General features: G+C 34.5%; 6 protein-coding genes, 1 non-coding gene and 1 pseudogene across 11 annotated transcripts; 5 read left to right on the plus strand and 3 right to left on the minus strand.

The window, feature by feature from the left end:
• The first annotated feature begins 672 nt into the window (after window positions 1-672).
• On the plus strand, window positions 673-1284 carry AT5G42410 (SAUR-like auxin-responsive protein family). The gene has a single exon (NM_123606.2). It carries the CDS (start codon window positions 787-789, stop codon window positions 1120-1122), a length of 336 nt encoding a protein of 111 aa, NP_199056.1. The 5' UTR covers window positions 673-786; the 3' UTR covers window positions 1123-1284.
• Window positions 1285-4677: 3393 nt separating this feature from the next.
• Window positions 4678-6550, plus strand: AT5G42420 (Nucleotide-sugar transporter family protein). 2 transcript variants are annotated; one of them, NM_123607.5, is made up of 5 exons: window positions 4678-4980; window positions 5067-5251; window positions 5363-5563; window positions 5651-5812; window positions 5883-6550. In NM_123607.5, exons 1-5 carry the CDS (start codon window positions 4842-4844, stop codon window positions 6246-6248), a joined length of 1053 nt encoding a protein of 350 aa, NP_199057.1. In that variant the 5' UTR covers window positions 4678-4841; the 3' UTR covers window positions 6249-6550. The 2 variants fall into 2 exon arrangements, with proteins under 2 accessions (NP_199057.1, NP_001078689.1); NM_001085220.1 differs by lacking the exon at window positions 5363-5563 and having other exon boundaries at window positions 4681-4980; window positions 5883-6453.
• A 784-nt stretch (window positions 6551-7334) lies between these two features.
• AT5G42430 (F-box and associated interaction domains-containing protein) lies at window positions 7335-8522 on the minus strand (the record flags this gene model as incomplete). The annotated part of the gene is made up of 1 exon (NM_123608.1): window positions 7335-8522. The coding sequence occupies one exon, from the start codon at window positions 8520-8522 to the stop codon at window positions 7335-7337; it is 1188 nt and encodes a 395-aa protein (NP_199058.1).
• Window positions 8523-9224: 702 nt separating this feature from the next.
• On the minus strand, window positions 9225-10900 carry AT5G42440 (Protein kinase superfamily protein). The gene has a single exon (NM_123609.4). The coding sequence runs from the start codon at window positions 10534-10536 to the stop codon at window positions 9457-9459; it is 1080 nt and encodes a 359-aa protein (NP_199059.1). The 5' UTR covers window positions 10537-10900; the 3' UTR covers window positions 9225-9456.
• An 821-nt stretch (window positions 10901-11721) lies between these two features.
• On the minus strand, window positions 11722-11805 carry AT5G06305. The gene has a single exon (NR_142907.1). It is a non-coding gene; the product is annotated as an other RNA (small nucleolar RNA).
• Window positions 11806-12073: 268 nt separating this feature from the next.
• AT5G42445 lies at window positions 12074-12689 on the plus strand (annotated as a pseudogene). Of its 2 annotated transcripts, none has more exons than one of them (2): window positions 12074-12099; window positions 12251-12689. The 2 variants fall into 2 exon arrangements; another variant differs by lacking the exon at window positions 12074-12099 and having other exon boundaries at window positions 12289-12348; window positions 12448-12632.
• Window positions 12690-13229: 540 nt separating this feature from the next.
• On the plus strand, window positions 13230-15096 carry AT5G42450 (Pentatricopeptide repeat (PPR) superfamily protein). Of its 2 annotated transcripts, NM_001344452.1 has the most exons (2): window positions 13235-13653; window positions 13906-15096. In NM_001344452.1, the coding sequence occupies exons 1-2, from the start codon at window positions 13320-13322 to the stop codon at window positions 14871-14873; spliced, it is 1302 nt and encodes a 433-aa protein (NP_001331814.1). In that variant the 5' UTR covers window positions 13235-13319; the 3' UTR covers window positions 14874-15096. The 2 variants fall into 2 exon arrangements, with proteins under 2 accessions (NP_199060.3, NP_001331814.1); NM_123610.4 differs by having other exon boundaries at window positions 13230-15081.
• Window positions 15097-15795: 699 nt separating this feature from the next.
• On the plus strand, window positions 15796-17218 carry AT5G42460 (F-box and associated interaction domains-containing protein; the record flags this gene model as incomplete). The annotated part of the gene is made up of 1 exon (NM_123611.6): window positions 15796-17218. One exon carries the CDS (start codon window positions 15796-15798, stop codon window positions 16960-16962), a length of 1167 nt encoding a protein of 388 aa, NP_199061.3. The 3' UTR covers window positions 16963-17218.
• Between the last annotated feature and the right edge of the window lie 34 nt (window positions 17219-17252).

A 17252-nucleotide genomic window follows, 5' to 3' on the forward strand; every position in this document is an offset into this window, starting at 1 on the left:
AGAAATGAACCAATCAAATTATTTTGCAATCTAAATATCTGCATGGTATAACATGGTCATTGTGCAATCATTAATATATAAGATATAGCAAACATATAATAATCCAGCTATGATAAAATAACATATTGTAAAATTTGTCCGAACAAGTTGGGATGATATTGTAATAGAATAACTATAAAACCCATTCTAGACAATACATCAAATATGAAAACAAACGATTAAAGAAAGAAGCACGTCGAGTCACTTCCATTCCTACCTGCCAAATCGGTGGCTTCTTCTTATTATTATCCACGACTTGATTCGGCTCGGCTCAAGATCAATAGTCCGGTTCCACCGGTTAACCAAAATTCACAATAAACTAAATTGGCAATTAAAGCTTGTTTTCTTGGTGATAACGTAACTTTATATCATAAGATTGAGTGGAGAAGTCATACTTCTTATTAGGCATTTTTAGTATTTTACTATCATTTATTGCTAGAATCAAAGTTTTTGAAAACCGGTATAAAATGTCAATTGTTTGGTTAAGCCTATTAAGCTGCAAGCCAAGTAAATTAAACGCGGTGCGACAAACGATATGATTCTCCGCAACTTCTTCATAGAACCCTTCGACCTTTCTCCTTTTTTTCTTGTCCACTACGTAAACCCAATGACACTTGTTTATACATATAAATATGTATATCTCACAATGTTATCTTACAAACACAAAACACACATTATCAAATTTTAAGAGAAGAAACAAAAGTCTTGAGATCAGCATTTTATTAATTCAAACAAATTACAAGGAGAATGAGAACCTTGGTGAAGAAGCTACTATGGTGCGGAGCGAAGAACATTTCATCTTCGAGAACATCGGCATTACCAGAAGAAGGAAGAGTTCGGGTTTACGTAGGTAAAGATAAAGAGAGTCAATGCAAGCTAGAAGTTGAAGCTAATTTGCTAAACCACCCAATGTTGGAAGATCTATTGAGGTTGTCTGAGGAAGAATTCGGACACTCGTACGAAGGAGCCTTGAGGATTGCTTGCGAGATTGATGTCTTCATCAAACTGGTTAATCTACACAAAACAACTAATCATCATAACAATTCCGTTTGCTTTCACAATAATTCCACAAAATTATTGTAGATTTTATTATTATCTCACTTATTTTTCATCATTCTTTAATTTAAAAAGGAAGAAAAAAATGGACGAAGTTCGTTTCCTTTACTTATTTATTTATTTACATAGTCGAATGCCAATGGACATTTGTATTCCGAATACAGTATTCGTAATGACTTTATCAAATCATATATCCATCGTTTTTTTTGACAAAGCTTATATTAATTTAAATGTGAAATTACATAGTCATGATGCAATAATATATCAATTTATAACCAAATCTGAAATTACAATATAACTTGAATCAAATTGAGAATGGGTGAATGGTTCTCGGCTGAATTGGAATCTCGTTTCACATGCTTGAACTTATAACAATGTAGTATTGTTGTTTAGTAGAGAATATCCTGGCAGATTTTGGTGATGCTTCTGTCTTTTCATTTTTCTTTAAAACGCTGTTTAGAACAAGTTAATCTCATTTAAGCTTGAAGAAAAGGCTGGACAAAGCACATAAAAAAATGTTTATGAAAATAACAAGTTAATTAATCTCCTTCAAAGATGAATATGCCCGGTTAATTAGTAATAATAAGTCTACCCCAAATTAGTGTGTTCAATTGTAAATCGAACTAAACCGGTTATGCTATCTTCTACATTCAAGGACTTCTTTGCTTTGTTGATATCACGAGTTGCTATCTTAAGCATGACAATCGGCTAGATGATCATTTCGATATCATGACTTACAATATATGCATATGTATCTAATATCTTACATATTAGGAATCAAATGGTTGATGTAAGCAGAAATACACCAGTATATATGTAAATCCAAACCAAACTATAACTAAGATCATTCGGTTCTATTTTTTTCTTTAACTATATCATAAAATTAAACACATGTTTGGCCTCGAACGACATTTGTTTTCTTCTTGAACAATGATGATGCTTGAAGGCTCTAGATGATGCTTGAAACGTTCATTAAAATTATTTCATGGTGATGATAATCGATTGGCAGTTTGTAGGGCACGGATTGAGAACGTGTCATAAACCTATTTCACATGTACATTTCAAAGTTTTGACTATCTTCTTAACATAAGGTATGCTTTATGAGTTTTGAGCCTTTGAGATATTATTAAAAACAAAGACTAAAGGCAAATTACTTTGTGAGTGTTAAAATGGAGTCGTTTTTAAGAAAATGAAGAAGAACAATGTATATTCATTAATAGCACTAATGATCAACCAAACATTTCCAAGGTTAAATAAAAGTTTGCGTGGATCAAGACATCATGTTCACATTTTGGTCAATTAATAAACCTGGCATATAACACTAAGTGGTTCAAAGCTGGAAAATGGTACAAGATCATATACAATTATTTTTTGTTTAAACTCTCAAAAGCCATTATGTTGAGGTTTGTTGAGTCTAGTTAAATCTGTCAAACCCTTAAGAGTTATCAAGTGTCTCGAGTCATTCTAATTCATGTTGGAACTTGTTTTAACAAAGAGGCTCCAACAACTTTTAGCTGGGTGGTTTTTTGGTGAGAAGTTCGTCGTCGTATTCGAGCGGCTAAAATGATTATTCTTAAATAATTATTGATTAAATGTATAAATATAGATGGCTTCAATATTTGTTTATAACAGAAGACCTAATGCTAATAGAAGATTCAGATGCCACACTTGTAACATGAATGCTAAGAACGTCCATCACCATGTATGTCTGCGTACCAAAACGATGTCTATTCTCTTTCAAATATTGAAAACATTCAAATTGGAATGATTTTTCATCTCTATTATATTTAGGTTTTCCAAATACATATCTCACGTTGACCTGCCTTCTTTAACTTCTTTAACAGCATCTAAATCAAACATATCATATGAAACTTAGCAGGTTACAATCTAAAAATAATAATAAGAGACAAATAATTAATCAAAAGATTACATGCCCAAGTTCTTACTTCCTCTTTCTAAAACACAAGGCCTCTTAGAGTACTCACAACAAAAGTCGAAGATAATGTTTTCTTATGTTCACCAAAAAACTTACAAAACTAACTCTCGAGAAAATCTAAATTTTCTTTTGAAGTGTGGTTTATATATGTATATATATTTTTATATTTTTTTGGAAAAGATTAATAATATTTAATCAGTATAGAAGTTCTGCTTAGACTCATTAATATTTAATATGTTAACTCATTATAAGTTTACAACTCAACTCATTGAATTGATGAAACCATTTGATCTAATAACTCATTTGGTTGTAAGCTTCTATAGTTATTCTTATATAAGTCTGAAAAAATATTATAGTTGTATTTTTGGATATCTAAGGAATTAAGAAAATTGATAATGTCTCACCTCTACGATAATTCCTTTTCATCTTTCCGTTTTGTTTTTGTATTATCGATTTATGTTCTTTAATTATTATTATTTTAAAAAAACTTCTCCAGTCATCTTTTTATTTATCAGTTACATTATCGTAAATATTCATGCTTCTTACATGAAAAAACGAAATATTTTAATGTGATCTCCACTAGTTCATGAAGAAAATGCAAAGTTATGACTTACTTTTATGGATTGGCTGCTTAAACAAAAAGTTACCAACAGACTTTGACTTTGACTTTGCGTAATGCAAAAATAACGGCAGCATGAAAAGAGGTTCCCTTCGCCTCATAATCTGCCTAAGTTACTGGTCAACAAGCACTACTATATATTTGTGTCATTTTCTTTTATTTGTGTTGTTTTTTATATATAGTAAATTATAAACATATTAATTATTCCTACTTTCCTTAGAAATGATGCATGGTGAAAAATTTAAAAATATTCATATACAAAAAAGAGAGGGAAAATAATATTATCAGTTCGATAAATATGTATTGGTTTTTATGAAAATAATAGTTTTATTCAAAATATTAGCTAAAAAGTACTCTCACACAGTTGGTTTGTTTCATAGTTATAGAATTTATTATGTGACACAAAAAGTTCAAAGAATATTAAAAATATTTGGAAATTATGCAAATAAACAAATATTTGTAATTATATTATTTACATAACACAATCTTATGATATTTATTTTAGAATATGTTTACATTATTTTATCCATATATATGTGTCAAATACGATATCATTTTTGGACATTTACATTTGTTGTAAATTAAATTGTATAGAGTTAATAAAAAAAATCAACAGATAATTTTGATTAAGGTTTGTGAATAATTTAGTCAATTCAATGCAAAATTCAAGATTTATTTGTCTAATCCACTAATTGAGAGTTTCTTTAGTCATAAATAAATAAATTGAAAATCTTCAAATCACGAAATATTTTTTAAAGATTTAATTTACAGAAAATCTCAAATCTCATTACAAAAAATCGTTAAAATCAAAATTTGCAACAACTAAAAAAATTCGATTATCAATTTTGTCATAATACTCATCTACAACTTTTGTCACTACATAATCAATTATTTTCTTGTCCAAAAAAAAAACATAATCAATGATTTTCTTAATGTAATTGTAATGATGAATTTTGATGCGGGTAAAGTAAAAACTAAATCTACTTACACAACTTCCTTTTTAAAAGTATTTATTTCAGATTTGAGATTTGTCAGATATTTTTCTCAACGTGAAAGAGAGAAAAGAGAATCTCTCAGAAGGTGAGCCTCCAACAAAGCGTGAATCTCTCTTTCTCTCTCTATCTCTCTATCTCCGAGATCGCATCACCGGAAATCTCCTTCTACGGTGGTGGTGGTGACAGTTGACCAGAGATGGCGGCGGAGAATGAGAGAAAATCTCCTTCAGCAGTCTCCGATATGGGAGCTTGGGCAATGAATGTGATAAGCTCCGTTGGAATCATCATGGCGAATAAACAACTTATGTCCTCTTCTGGATTCGCATTTAGTTTCGGTTCGTCTTCTTCCTCCGATCTCTCACTCTTTTTAATCAATTTCGCTTTTGAGATCTGATGATTTTTCCGATCTCTGTTTTCTCAGCTACAACTCTCACCGGTTTCCACTTCGCTTTAACCGCATTGGTCGGTATGGTATCAAACGCTACCGGATTCTCTGCTTCGAAGCATGTACCTATGTGGGAGCTTATTTGGTTCTCCATTGTCGCTAATGTCTCTATTGCTGCTATGAACTTCAGTCTCATGCTCAATTCCGTTGGCTTCTACCAAGTAATTCATCTCGATCTCGATCTTGAGCATATAGAATCAAATTGCTTTGATTTGAGCATATATAGACTTTGATTTTGGTTTAGTGGATTCACATTTTTTTGTGTTGATTAGATCTCGAAGCTGAGCATGATTCCTGTGGTATGTGTAATGGAATGGATTCTACATAGCAAGAGATACTCAAGAGAAGTGAAAATATCTGTTGTGGTTGTTGTTGTTGGTGTTGGTATTTGTACTGTGACTGATGTTAAAGTTAATGCCAAAGGTTTTATCTGTGCTTGTGTTGCGATTTTCTCGTCATCCTTGCAGCAAATTGTAAGTCTTTTTGTTTGGTGATTTGGTTTTGAAGCTTGTGGAATTCAAATCTGATCAATTGGTGTTTTTTCCTTCTGTGTTGCTTAGTTAATAGGTTCTCTACAGAAGAAATATTCAATTGGGTCCTTTGAGTTGTTGAGTAAAACAGCGCCGATTCAAGCTTTTTCGCTTCTTGTTGTCGGTCCTTTAGTTGATTATCTTCTTAGTGGGAAGTTCATTATGAAGTATAATATGTCTTCCGGTTGCTTTGTAAGTATCTCTCTTCATGGCTCTGCTAGTATTGTTATGTTATCATTGGCTAATGTTCTACAATTTGCAGCTATTCATTCTTCTCTCATGTGGTCTAGCTGTGTTCTGCAACATAAGCCAGTACCTTTGCATCGGGCGGTTTTCAGCAGTATCGTTCCAAGTTATTGGTCACATGAAAACCGTCTGTATCCTCACGCTTGGATGGCTCCTATTTGATTCTGCAATGACTTTCAAAAACGTAGCGGGGATGATTGTTGCGATTGTTGGGATGGTAATCTATAGTTGGGCAATGGAATTGGAGAAACAGTCGATTATTGCAGCAAAGGCTTTAAACAGTGTGAAACATAGCTTAACAGAGGAAGAGTTTGAACTTTTGAAGGAAGGTGTAGAAACTACACAATCAAAAGATGTTGAACTTGGCCGCACAAAAGATTAGAGACAGATGGATAGAGAAAGAAACATAGTCTTCAGGTACAATTTGTTCTGTTATAATTTTTGTATGTTTTGTGTTATCTAAACCAAGAGATCGGATCCTCGGAGATTAGTGTCTAGGCTTCGATCTAAAGTTTCCTTGGTTATACAAATGTTTTGTGTTATTTATATCTTTTTACCCAATTCCATGGAAATAACTTCAATGACCACATGTTCTTGTTTTACGTAGCACTCAAAGAGTATATTCCTTTATTTATCTTATAGAATATGACATCAAATGTAGAGTATATTCCATTTGATAAAACATTCATATGGATAGTGAAAACAAGAATACTGGAGAAGACTTAAAAGAACTTCTGATAAAAACATTCATATGCTCCCAAGTAATGTGAAAATTGTAAATGAGAAGGGGAAAAATGTTATTTAATACCTGAACTTTCAAAAAGTGGCCAAATTAACCGTGAATTTTTGAAATGGCCGTTTTATACCTCAACAAAAAGTTGACTTCTAATTTAACCTATAAGTTATCGTTGACCCGGCCAAATCGACTCACCATTAACACTTCTTAACAGCTCTCCTAACAGCGTAACTAACAACTGTTTTTGTCCTTAAACCAACAATAACGGCTGTTAGGCCATGTTTTGTAACGGCTGTTAGGAGCGCTGTTAAGGAGTGTTAACGGTGAGTCTATTTGGCCGGGTCAACGACAAATTATAGGTTAAATTAGAAGTCAACGATAAATTATAGGTTAAATTAGAAGTCAACTTTTTGTTGAGGTATAAAACGACCATTTCAAGAGTTCACGGTTAATTTGGCCATTTTTTGAAAGTTCAGGTATTAAATAACATTTTTCCCAAATGAGAAGTGATACTCACAGGCCAAATAGCTAGAATGTAATAAATGTTATGAAGAAAACTTCAGTCATGGTTGTGATTTGAATAAAACAAAAATGTACTGCAATATTATGAAGAAAACTTGCAAGGGAAGCATCAGTAAATTAACCATCATCAAAAAGACCCAATGCATTGAATTTGCTAGCACTTGTTCCAGGTGAGCACCGAGCTTCACTTGATGATCATCTCTAGGTGGGTTAAAGCTTCTGTTCTGATGGGCTTATTGATGTTGCATCATATTCATATGTTTTCTTCATATGTTCTACAAAGGCGTAAACATTAAGATCCTCTACATGGTCTACAAAGGCGTGAACACTACAACAGCTTTGGTATTCTCCAAAACCTTGGATTTCAACACTTAGGAGAGTGTTCCTTTCGAGATTAAAGTAGAAGACATAAAACGGCTTACATACCTTTTTCTTCGCCAAAACAATTTCACCTGTAGCAGTTATCCCAACAATAAAAAGATCGTAGTAAACCTTAACGACTCTATCCTCATCCCTCAAAGTGTACACAGATGTTGTCCATTCCTGTTTCTCCACATCCTCTAGAACCCACATACATAACTTAAGGGGAAATCCACCGCCATGAGCATACTTCAAATTAACCACACCTAATTTACCTTTATAGTATATCAATTTAGTAGATCGTTCAGAAAAACAGTCTTGGTTTAGATTTAGACATTTGAATTTCTCGGACCTGACATCAAAGCAAACTATATACCCCAAGAAATCATCAATGTTATAAGCTATGTAATACAAAGCCCCATTGATGCATATCCATTCATGCGAAACAATATGGATCAAGGGGCATTGTTGGATCTTCCTCCATCTCACTTTTCTAGTTCCCAATGTCAAAATATGAATGTCCTTTGTTTCATTATTGTTTATCTTATTCATGAGCAATACCTTGAATTGCTTGCCAACCGGATCAAACAAAAAAAAGCTTCTCGTCTCTCCATACGTCAACAACAATTTAGGTAACATCGCATAATGTCCCGTGCTAGGGTTACATATGACATCTGCCTTTGTGATCCACATAGCAGAGAAATATACCAAACCAGAAGTATAGTTACAAATGTTTAGGTTTTGAGAGAACTTCGTATGAAAATCCGCAGTTGCTACAAAAGATGACTTCCCATATGGATTCTGAGGCTGAGGCGACGAGAAAAACCTCCACTCACCGTGTTTTGAAAAGGCAAATAAGAGACGTGGACGAGCTGACGATATGGTCAAGAACAACTCGTTGAAATATGGACGGCAAAGCATGGAACCCCATAGCTTTGAGACGCAATGAAACCTAGTGATTGACTTTGCAGGCAATCTCGAGAGTATCTCAAGAATGAGATCGATAGGGATGGAATCTGAGTTTTCTTCTCCATTCATGATCGTATTTGTATTTTCTTATCTGATGAGAGATATGAACACAAAATCGGTGAGACTCTTAAATAATGTATCGTACGATAAAGTTTGACCTAATTAATCAATCTTATTCATGGTTTTCGCTAACCTAGGCCCAAGAAGCATCGTATGATTGTATGAGTATATATATGTTAATTGTAGTATCTTTCCTTATTTATCATTATTCATTTATATATTTTACCAAAAAAAATAAAATCATTTATATTTTTTTCCTGAAAACATTCATTTTATACTTTTCTGAAAACAAGTCTTGATAATTAATCTGAATTCTTCTTAAACAGTCTAATCAAGGTGTTTAATTTTATTTTTGGAGTCCAAATTAAATAAAATGCTTGCAGAAAGAAAGAAAGAAGCATCTCTTATCTCATAGCAGAGAACAATGGTTAAAGTATGATTGTATATTTGTATGGCACGATAAAATAAAGCTCACGAATCTCTCATGTTTAGAATAACTTCTTTTATTCACTTTACTGCAACAGTACGTGTGTGTGCTCCTTCATCTGTCATGGTAAACACTAAACAGTTCCAAATGCCTTTTTACCTTTTCTAAATCCTCAATTCTAATGATTTTAAATGAAACCTAAAATTGATAGAATCACTTCAAGTTTTGTTTTCTTTGCAATCATTCAAAAATCAATAGAATTTTAAAGATTGACAGAAGATCCTAAAAGTTAATTATCTCAGCCGATGTTTAGCACATAGACGTAAAGTCAAAAAACAAAACACTCTAGTTCCTAATACATAAATCTCTAAAACTAAAACGTAAATAAGCAGAACATAGAAACTTATTTTGTAACTTCTTTTGGTCCGAATATTTTACCCAATTATTACAATATGTAACGAACTTCACTTGTGTGATAAAAAAGACTAATTACATTTACCTATTGGATTAATATGACTACATAAATCGACATAACTCCTCCAATAACTCCACCACTTGAACCATAGTAGGCCTTTCTCTAGTCGACTCTTTAATACAAAGACAAGCAATCCTAAAATACTCTTCCACTCCCTTCTCACTACCACAAACACCTCCAAAATCCAACATTTCATAACACCGATTTTGCTCCACCATGATCACAGCCCATTGAGCCAACCCAACTTCCTTCTCATCCACAACAACCGTTAAATTCGGCCGTCTCCGCGTCGCCAATTCCAACATCAATACACCAAAACTATAAACATCAGCTTTAACCGTCGCCGCGGTATTCCCTTCCCAATACTCCGGTGGCATGTACCCCATCGTCCCCGCCACTTGCGTCGACACATGCGACCTCGACGCATCGATCCTTCGCGCCAATCCGAAATCCGCAATATGCGCCACGAAATCCGAATCCAACAGCACATTACTCGATTTGATATCTCTATGTATAATTGGTTTCGGTAAACCATGCAGATAAGCTAAACCCTTGGCCACATCGCGCGTGATATTCACGCGCGTTGACCAAGTCAATGGACTGTTCTCTTCGTCAGTCTCGTGTAACCAATAGTCAAGACTACTTTTCTCTAAGAACTCGTAGATAAGAATCCGATCTGATCCCGAGATGCAATAACCGAGGATCCTAACTATGTTTGGGTGATTGAGACGACCTAGAGTGTCCATTTCGGCTGCGAATTCTCGGAATCCTTGTAAAGCGTCGTGATCGAGCTTTTTAACGGCGACTACGACGCCGTTTGAGAGCTGAGCTCGATAAACGAGACCGAAACTTCCGTCGCCGACGATAAGATCCGATGAGAAGTTTTTAGTTGCTATAGTGAGTTCCGCCATGGATATTTCACAGATTGATGGATCGAAGCTTTCGGTTACTGTTTCCGTGTTTAGATCGGGATCGGGGTCGGGGAAGTTACGATTCCGGCGAGGATGGTTTTGGATTGGAGGACGACGGCGACATACGATCATAACGACGGTGAAGACGATAAGCAAGAGGAAGATGGAGCTTATGCTGGTGGCTAGGATTAGTGAGATTTGGTAATCCATGGATAGTGTTTGGGATCAGTATGAGATTGAGAGAGAGAGATTGAGAAAGAGAGAGTAAGAGATGATCCGCCATTGATAGTGACGGAGGAGGAAGTGTAAGGTTTTGATTGAGTCGTAGTCGTAGATAAGACAAGTCAACGATTGTTGCTGGAGAAAGTCTACGCAGGTTGTACACGTGTCTTGACGATATTGGTGGTTACGAAGTATGTGTAAAATGCTTGAAAATTTCTGCTATGAAGTGGGAATTTCTTTACTTGATATCAAAATTAGTTAGCTTATAGTTTTGGAACAATTAAACTACAAGGTTTAGTTGCTTAAACTAATTTATACCCCTAAGACAATTTTCAATGATAAAGTGACTCTATTTTTTTTCTTTAATTATAAATTTGAACAATTCAAAGTTTAGAGTTTGTGTTGAATTCTTATATTTTTTATTATTTAATGGTAGAGTCATGCATGGATTTCTTTAAGAGAAATAAATCATACTTTTAAAATGATAAATTATAAATATTTTGGATTCTAGTAAAAGCATTAAAATAATTAGACCAAACTCATCTAATAAAAGCATCAAACACAAACTCATTTCATTACTTGTTACCTAGACCAAACACACCTAAGGAAAGCATCAAACACGAACTCTTTAAGACAACATCATTACTAAGATAATTAGACAGAACAAACTCATATCTACATAATTTGCTTTCATTATTAGAGAATTCAAGGGTTCAGAACAAAATCATATGAGCTCAAAACCATAAGAAACCGTAAAACTAAGCGAAACAGAACAGAACATACGTCATAGGACAGACAAAATGGTCTTAAAACACTCGATTGAATTGGTTTAAGAAAAAGTAGAAGAATACACTGTCACAGATTTTCGTTTTGTTTGTTTTCGTTTAAAGATCTTGAGTTGTTTTGTTTATGCTTATAATTTGTGGGGTTCAAGTGTTTCTTGTCATGATTATGATTAATATTTGATCCAAATACTATTTTTAACATCCGTAAACATTTTGTTATGTACTAAATTTATTTTTAAAAATAACATGCTGGGGATGATACTATATTTTTTTTTTTTCCCCAACTTTTTTTGTCACTGTTTATTATAAAAGGGATGATACTATCTAATGTCCACCAAAGAAATCAAATCAATTTTTTTTTATGACGAAAAAGAAAAAAACAGATCAAGAGTCAGAAATCTCGTGTGGAAAATCGACGCTCATCGCGTCTTCAAGACACTAGCGATCGATGTATTTGATTTCATCAATCTCTTCAAACCTAAGAAAAAAAAGTGCAGACTGAAATTAAGAACTGAACAAAAACGAGATTTGGAGTATGGTATAGAAGACGGAAGCTGAGAGATGAAGATGACATTATATAGGGCACAATTATTTACCCTAATTTCCATTGATTTGGGCTTTTGTGAAGCCCAATAAGGAAAATGGGTTCACATTTTAAAAATGTTCAAAAACGTGTTTAAGGTTTTGTATAAAAGGAACGTAAATAGGTTTTTTATTCCTCACTTCTCGTCAGAGTCTTACGCCGCAGGGCTCATCGGAGTTTCAGGTTCTTCTTCTTCTCTCTTCCTCCACCTCCATTTTCAAAGATTTTACGATTCAGACTTAGTTAGAATCTTAGTCGAATCAATAGAGAACTGATTCAGAGTTATTTTGATTAGAGCTTGATTTCAAATTTACTGTTTATTGAAACGAATTAGGAGGAGAAGAAGAATGTCTCACAGGAAGTTTGAGCATCCAAGACATGGTTCTCTTGGTTTCTTACCAAGGAAGAGAGCTAATCGTCACAGAGGAAAGGGTATGTCTTTTTTTCAAACTTAGGACTGAGAAGGAAATAACTCCAATGGGAGGATTCGCACATTACGGTATAGTGAAGGATGACTACTTGATGATTAAGGGTTGCTGCATGGGTCCAAAGAAGAGAGTTGTGACTCTTCGTCAGTCACTGCTAAGGCAGACTTCTCGTCTTGCGATGGAGGTGATTAATCTCAAGTTCGTCGATACCTCATCGAAGGGGGGACATGGTCACTTCCAGACCAGCGAGGAAAAGGCCAAGTATTTTGGTCGTGCTGCAAGAAAGGCTTAAACCAAGTCTCTATTCTTTTATTAGCTCGTCTTTAAAAATTCTTTGAAAGATAACTATTTTTTGAACCATCTGTTGCAATTTTGTATTTTAGTTATTTGGTGAATTTTTAACATTTTGCTTCCGTTACTATTGTTCCTCAAATTTCTTCTAACTAAATTATTATGAATCAGATCTTATATAATTTTTTATAAGATGCAAGTTTTATTGAGTCTATGACTAACTGGTTAGAGTAAAATAGAGTGCTCATGAACTTTTTTAGAAAACCAGAACTAAAACGTAATTGATTTGAATAAACCAAACCATTTTTGAGTAAACTCTAAACCAATCCGAACCAATTTTGATTGGAATTTATTAAAACTAAATTAACCGAACCGAATCAAATTGAATCACAAAACAAAGAGAGCAAAACCCAAACTATTTTGAATAAAACCAGAGCTAAACCGAAACTGATTCGAACAAACCAAATAAATTTGAATAAAATCTAAACCAAACCGAACCAATATTGATTGGAATTTATTAGAAGTAAATTAACCGAACCGAATCAAATTGAATAAAAAAACAAAGAGATTGGTATGAGAAAACCCAAACTAAACCAAGAGTGAATTTGGAATCAAAGGTTAGAGAATTCATCTTCGTTTGCTTGTTTTTGTTCTCTCTCCCAGTTCCTGGGTTCACGACGAGGAATGTTGCATATGATTTTATCTCAAAGAGTAATCCTTTTACGAAAATATCACTCTTCTGCAAATGCCCTTGTTACCAAATCACCAAATTCTATCCCCGAGTTGGTTAAACATATTGATTCGGATCTGATACGTAATGCACATAAGGTGTTCGACGAAATTCCTGAGTTAGATGTCATTTCTGCTACAGCGGTGATTGGTCGCTTTGTGAAGGAAAGCAGACATGTGGAAGCAAGTCAAGCCTTCAAAAGGTTGTTGTGTTTAGGCATAAGGCCAAATGAGTTCACGTTTGGCACGGTCATTGGGTCTTCTACAACTTCGAGAGATGTCAAATTGGGTAAGCAGCTTCATTGTTATGCGTTAAAGATGGGACTTGCGTCGAATGTGTTTGTTGGTAGTGCGGTTTTGAACTGTTATGTGAAACTGAGTACGTTGACAGATGCTCGTAGATGTTTTGATGACACTAGAGACCCAAACGTAGTTTCTATTACCAATTTGATTAGTGGGTACCTTAAGAAACATGAATTTGAAGAAGCTCTTTCGTTGTTTAGAGCAATGCCTGAGAGAAGTGTTGTTACTTGGAATGCAGTTATTGGAGGGTTTAGCCAGACGGGGCGGAACGAAGAGGCTGTGAATACTTTTGTGGATATGTTAAGGGAAGGTGTGGTGATACCTAACGAATCAACCTTCCCTTGTGCTATAACAGCCATATCTAATATAGCTTCTCATGGTGCTGGTAAGAGTATTCACGCCTGCGCTATAAAGTTCTTGGGGAAGCGATTCAATGTCTTTGTTTGGAACTCTCTGATCAGTTTTTACTCAAAATGTGGGAACATGGAAGATAGTCTTCTGGCTTTCAACAAGCTCGAAGAAGAACAACGGAACATTGTATCTTGGAACTCTATGATATGGGGTTATGCGCACAACGGAAGAGGAGAAGAAGCTGTAGCCATGTTTGAGAAAATGGTTAAAGACACAAACCTGAGACCAAACAACGTGACAATCCTTGGAGTATTATTTGCGTGTAACCATGCGGGCCTAATACAAGAAGGGTACATGTATTTTAACAAAGCTGTGAATGATTATGATGATCCAAACCTACTAGAACTGGAGCACTATGCTTGTATGGTGGATATGCTTTCTAGGTCCGGCCGTTTCAAAGAAGCAGAAGAGCTTATTAAAAGTATGCCTCTTGACCCAGGAATCGGGTTTTGGAAGGCATTGCTTGGGGGATGCCAGATTCACTCAAACAAGCGTCTGGCTAAATTAGCGGCGTCAAAAATCTTGGAATTGGATCCTAGAGATGTTTCATCATACGTAATGCTTTCAAATGCTTATTCTGCTATGGAAAACTGGCAGAATGTGTCGCTGATACGGAGGAAAATGAAGGAGACTGGTTTAAAGCGTTTTACGGGATGTAGTTGGATTGAAGTTAGAGACCAAATTCGTGTCTTTGTGAATGCTGACAAGAACAACGAACTTAAGGATGAAGTCTATAGGATGTTGGCACTTGTTTCTCAACATCTTGAAGAAAATGAATGTTGGAAAGACTTGTGAATACAACACATCATGTTTTTTCTCTTCTGCTGTTCTTAAAAAGGAAGAAGTAAATCGCATAGTAATTTGTATCACTGCAGCAATCAAACAGTATCAAAACGATACCATCACTATTTATTGATATAAGATATATCAATAAGCCTGTGACTTGCATAGTCATTACTTCATTACTACTACAACCTTTTTATCTGCTAACATCACCTTGTCACCAATGTTATATTAGGCCCGCATGTATGGAAAATTAATTGATTAGATTGTATTGTTTTAATAACATAAAACGTATATCGAATAAGATAATGTAACAAAGAATAATTTTTAAAAATGCCCCTTTCAACCCTATTATTTTTTAATTATATATTTTTTTCTTTATCATTTTCATTTATACTCTCTTTTACTTTTTAACACTTATCCATTAAAATCGGGTAAGCATAATCAAAATCAGGTTTATTATGATGAAATAGATAGTTAAAATATATAGCAAAATATAAAATGTAAGTATAAATTTTGGTTTTTAAAAACCAAAATTACTAAAACAGAAAAAGTATATGAACTATTATTTAAAGTTCAAATATCATCAATAATATAGAGTGTATAATTTAACTTCGGCTTACTATAAAAACATAGATAGTTAAAGTGTATAAGAAAATAAAATTATAAATTTTGAAATTCGATTCAAAACATATTTACTAAATTAAATATTAAAAAATAAAAATTACAATTTACTATTAAAAATTCAAATATCATCAATAAAAACTTATAATCAGCATGCCTCAGTCTCAGATAAGAACCACAAAAATGAAATCGTTTCTTGCTAAAAAAGAAACATCGAAAGCCCACGAATGGCCCAGTGGGTTTCTATGTGTTTCAATAGCCCACGAAAGCACCTCTACTACAATTATATTCACCAGCCTAATATTCAACAATGACGATAATGTCAGATCTTCCACGGGATTTGTTAGCGGAGATTCTCAGTAGGGTTCCGTTGACATCTCTAAGAGCAGTGCGATTGACTTGCAAAAAGTGGAACGATTTATCCAAAGATCGGAGCTTTCTCAAGAAGCAAATCGTCGAAACAAAGAAGAAGCAATTGGAATCGAAGGAGATTGAGGTGATCATGATGAGGAATTTTAGGGTTTATCTAACAAGCATCGATATCCACAACAATGTTGATCCATCATTTACGCCTAAAGGTACACTTATTAGCTTAAGCGATGATGCAAACCATCATCAAGTCGATAATGTATCTAGAGTCTTTCACTGCGATGGTTTACTATTATGCATCACCAAAGACCTCCACTATAGGCTTGTGGTTTGGAACCCTTATTTTGGTCAAACAAGATGGATCCAACCCAGAAATTCTTACCACAGAAAGGACAATTACGCTCTTGGGTACGATGAGAAGAAGAACCACAAAATCCTGAGATTGAAGGATAATTATTACGCTCCACGGGAACGGATTTGTGAGTTTGAACTCTACAGTTTTGAGTCTAATTCATGGAAGGTTGTACTTGATGTCAGTCCTGACTGGTATATACCTTCTTATAACCGTGGCTTGTCTCTAAAGGGGAATACTTACTGGTATGCAACAGAGAAGCATGTCAATGTTGATTTCTTGATTTGTTTCGATTTCACAACAGAGAAATTTGGACCGCGTTTGCCTCTGCCTTTTAACGCTACCGAGTCTCCTACTTATGAAGATGTTGTTACTCTCTCTAGTGTTGGAGAAGAGCAGCTTGCGGTGTTGTTTCAGAGTGAGTATACATTGATGATGGAGATTTGGGTTACGAGCAAGGTTGAGTCCACAGAGGTTTTGTGGAACAAATTGTTCTTAGAGGTTGATTTGATAGCAATCAGCTCTCACTTTCAGTTTCTGGCAGAGGCTGGGAGTTTCTTCATTGACCAGAAGAAGAATGTTGTTGTGGTTTTTGATAAAGATATGGATGAGGCTACCGATCGCGACATGGCTTACGTTGTTGGGAAGAACGGATACTTCAAAAAAGTGGATATTGGGGAAGAAGCATACACGAGTTGTTTCCCACTTGTATGTTCTTATGTTCCAAGCTCAGAGCAAATCAGGCAGCTAACCTGATTATTACGAACTACTGTTTTCTTTTTCTGTCATCTTCGATTGTATAAATCTGACCATTGTTATCAGTTATCTGGAATCTCAGAGACATGGCCTCTCTACTATATGTAAACTCTCGTGTGGCTCTTCTAGACATTTCTTTGAAACAGTCAAATGCATCTTCAACTTTACGTTTGAGAGCTTTTTTTACCATTGCTAGTATATATATGTGAAAAATAAAGGTTGTAAGAAAATAAAATAATAAAAGATTAATTGTCAGGTCTCATATTTCTTCATCACGCACATACTTTTTT

This window comes from Arabidopsis thaliana, chromosome 5 (genome assembly GCF_000001735.4).
Source record: "Arabidopsis thaliana chromosome 5, partial sequence".
NCBI lineage: Eukaryota > Viridiplantae > Streptophyta > Magnoliopsida > Brassicales > Brassicaceae > Arabidopsis > Arabidopsis thaliana.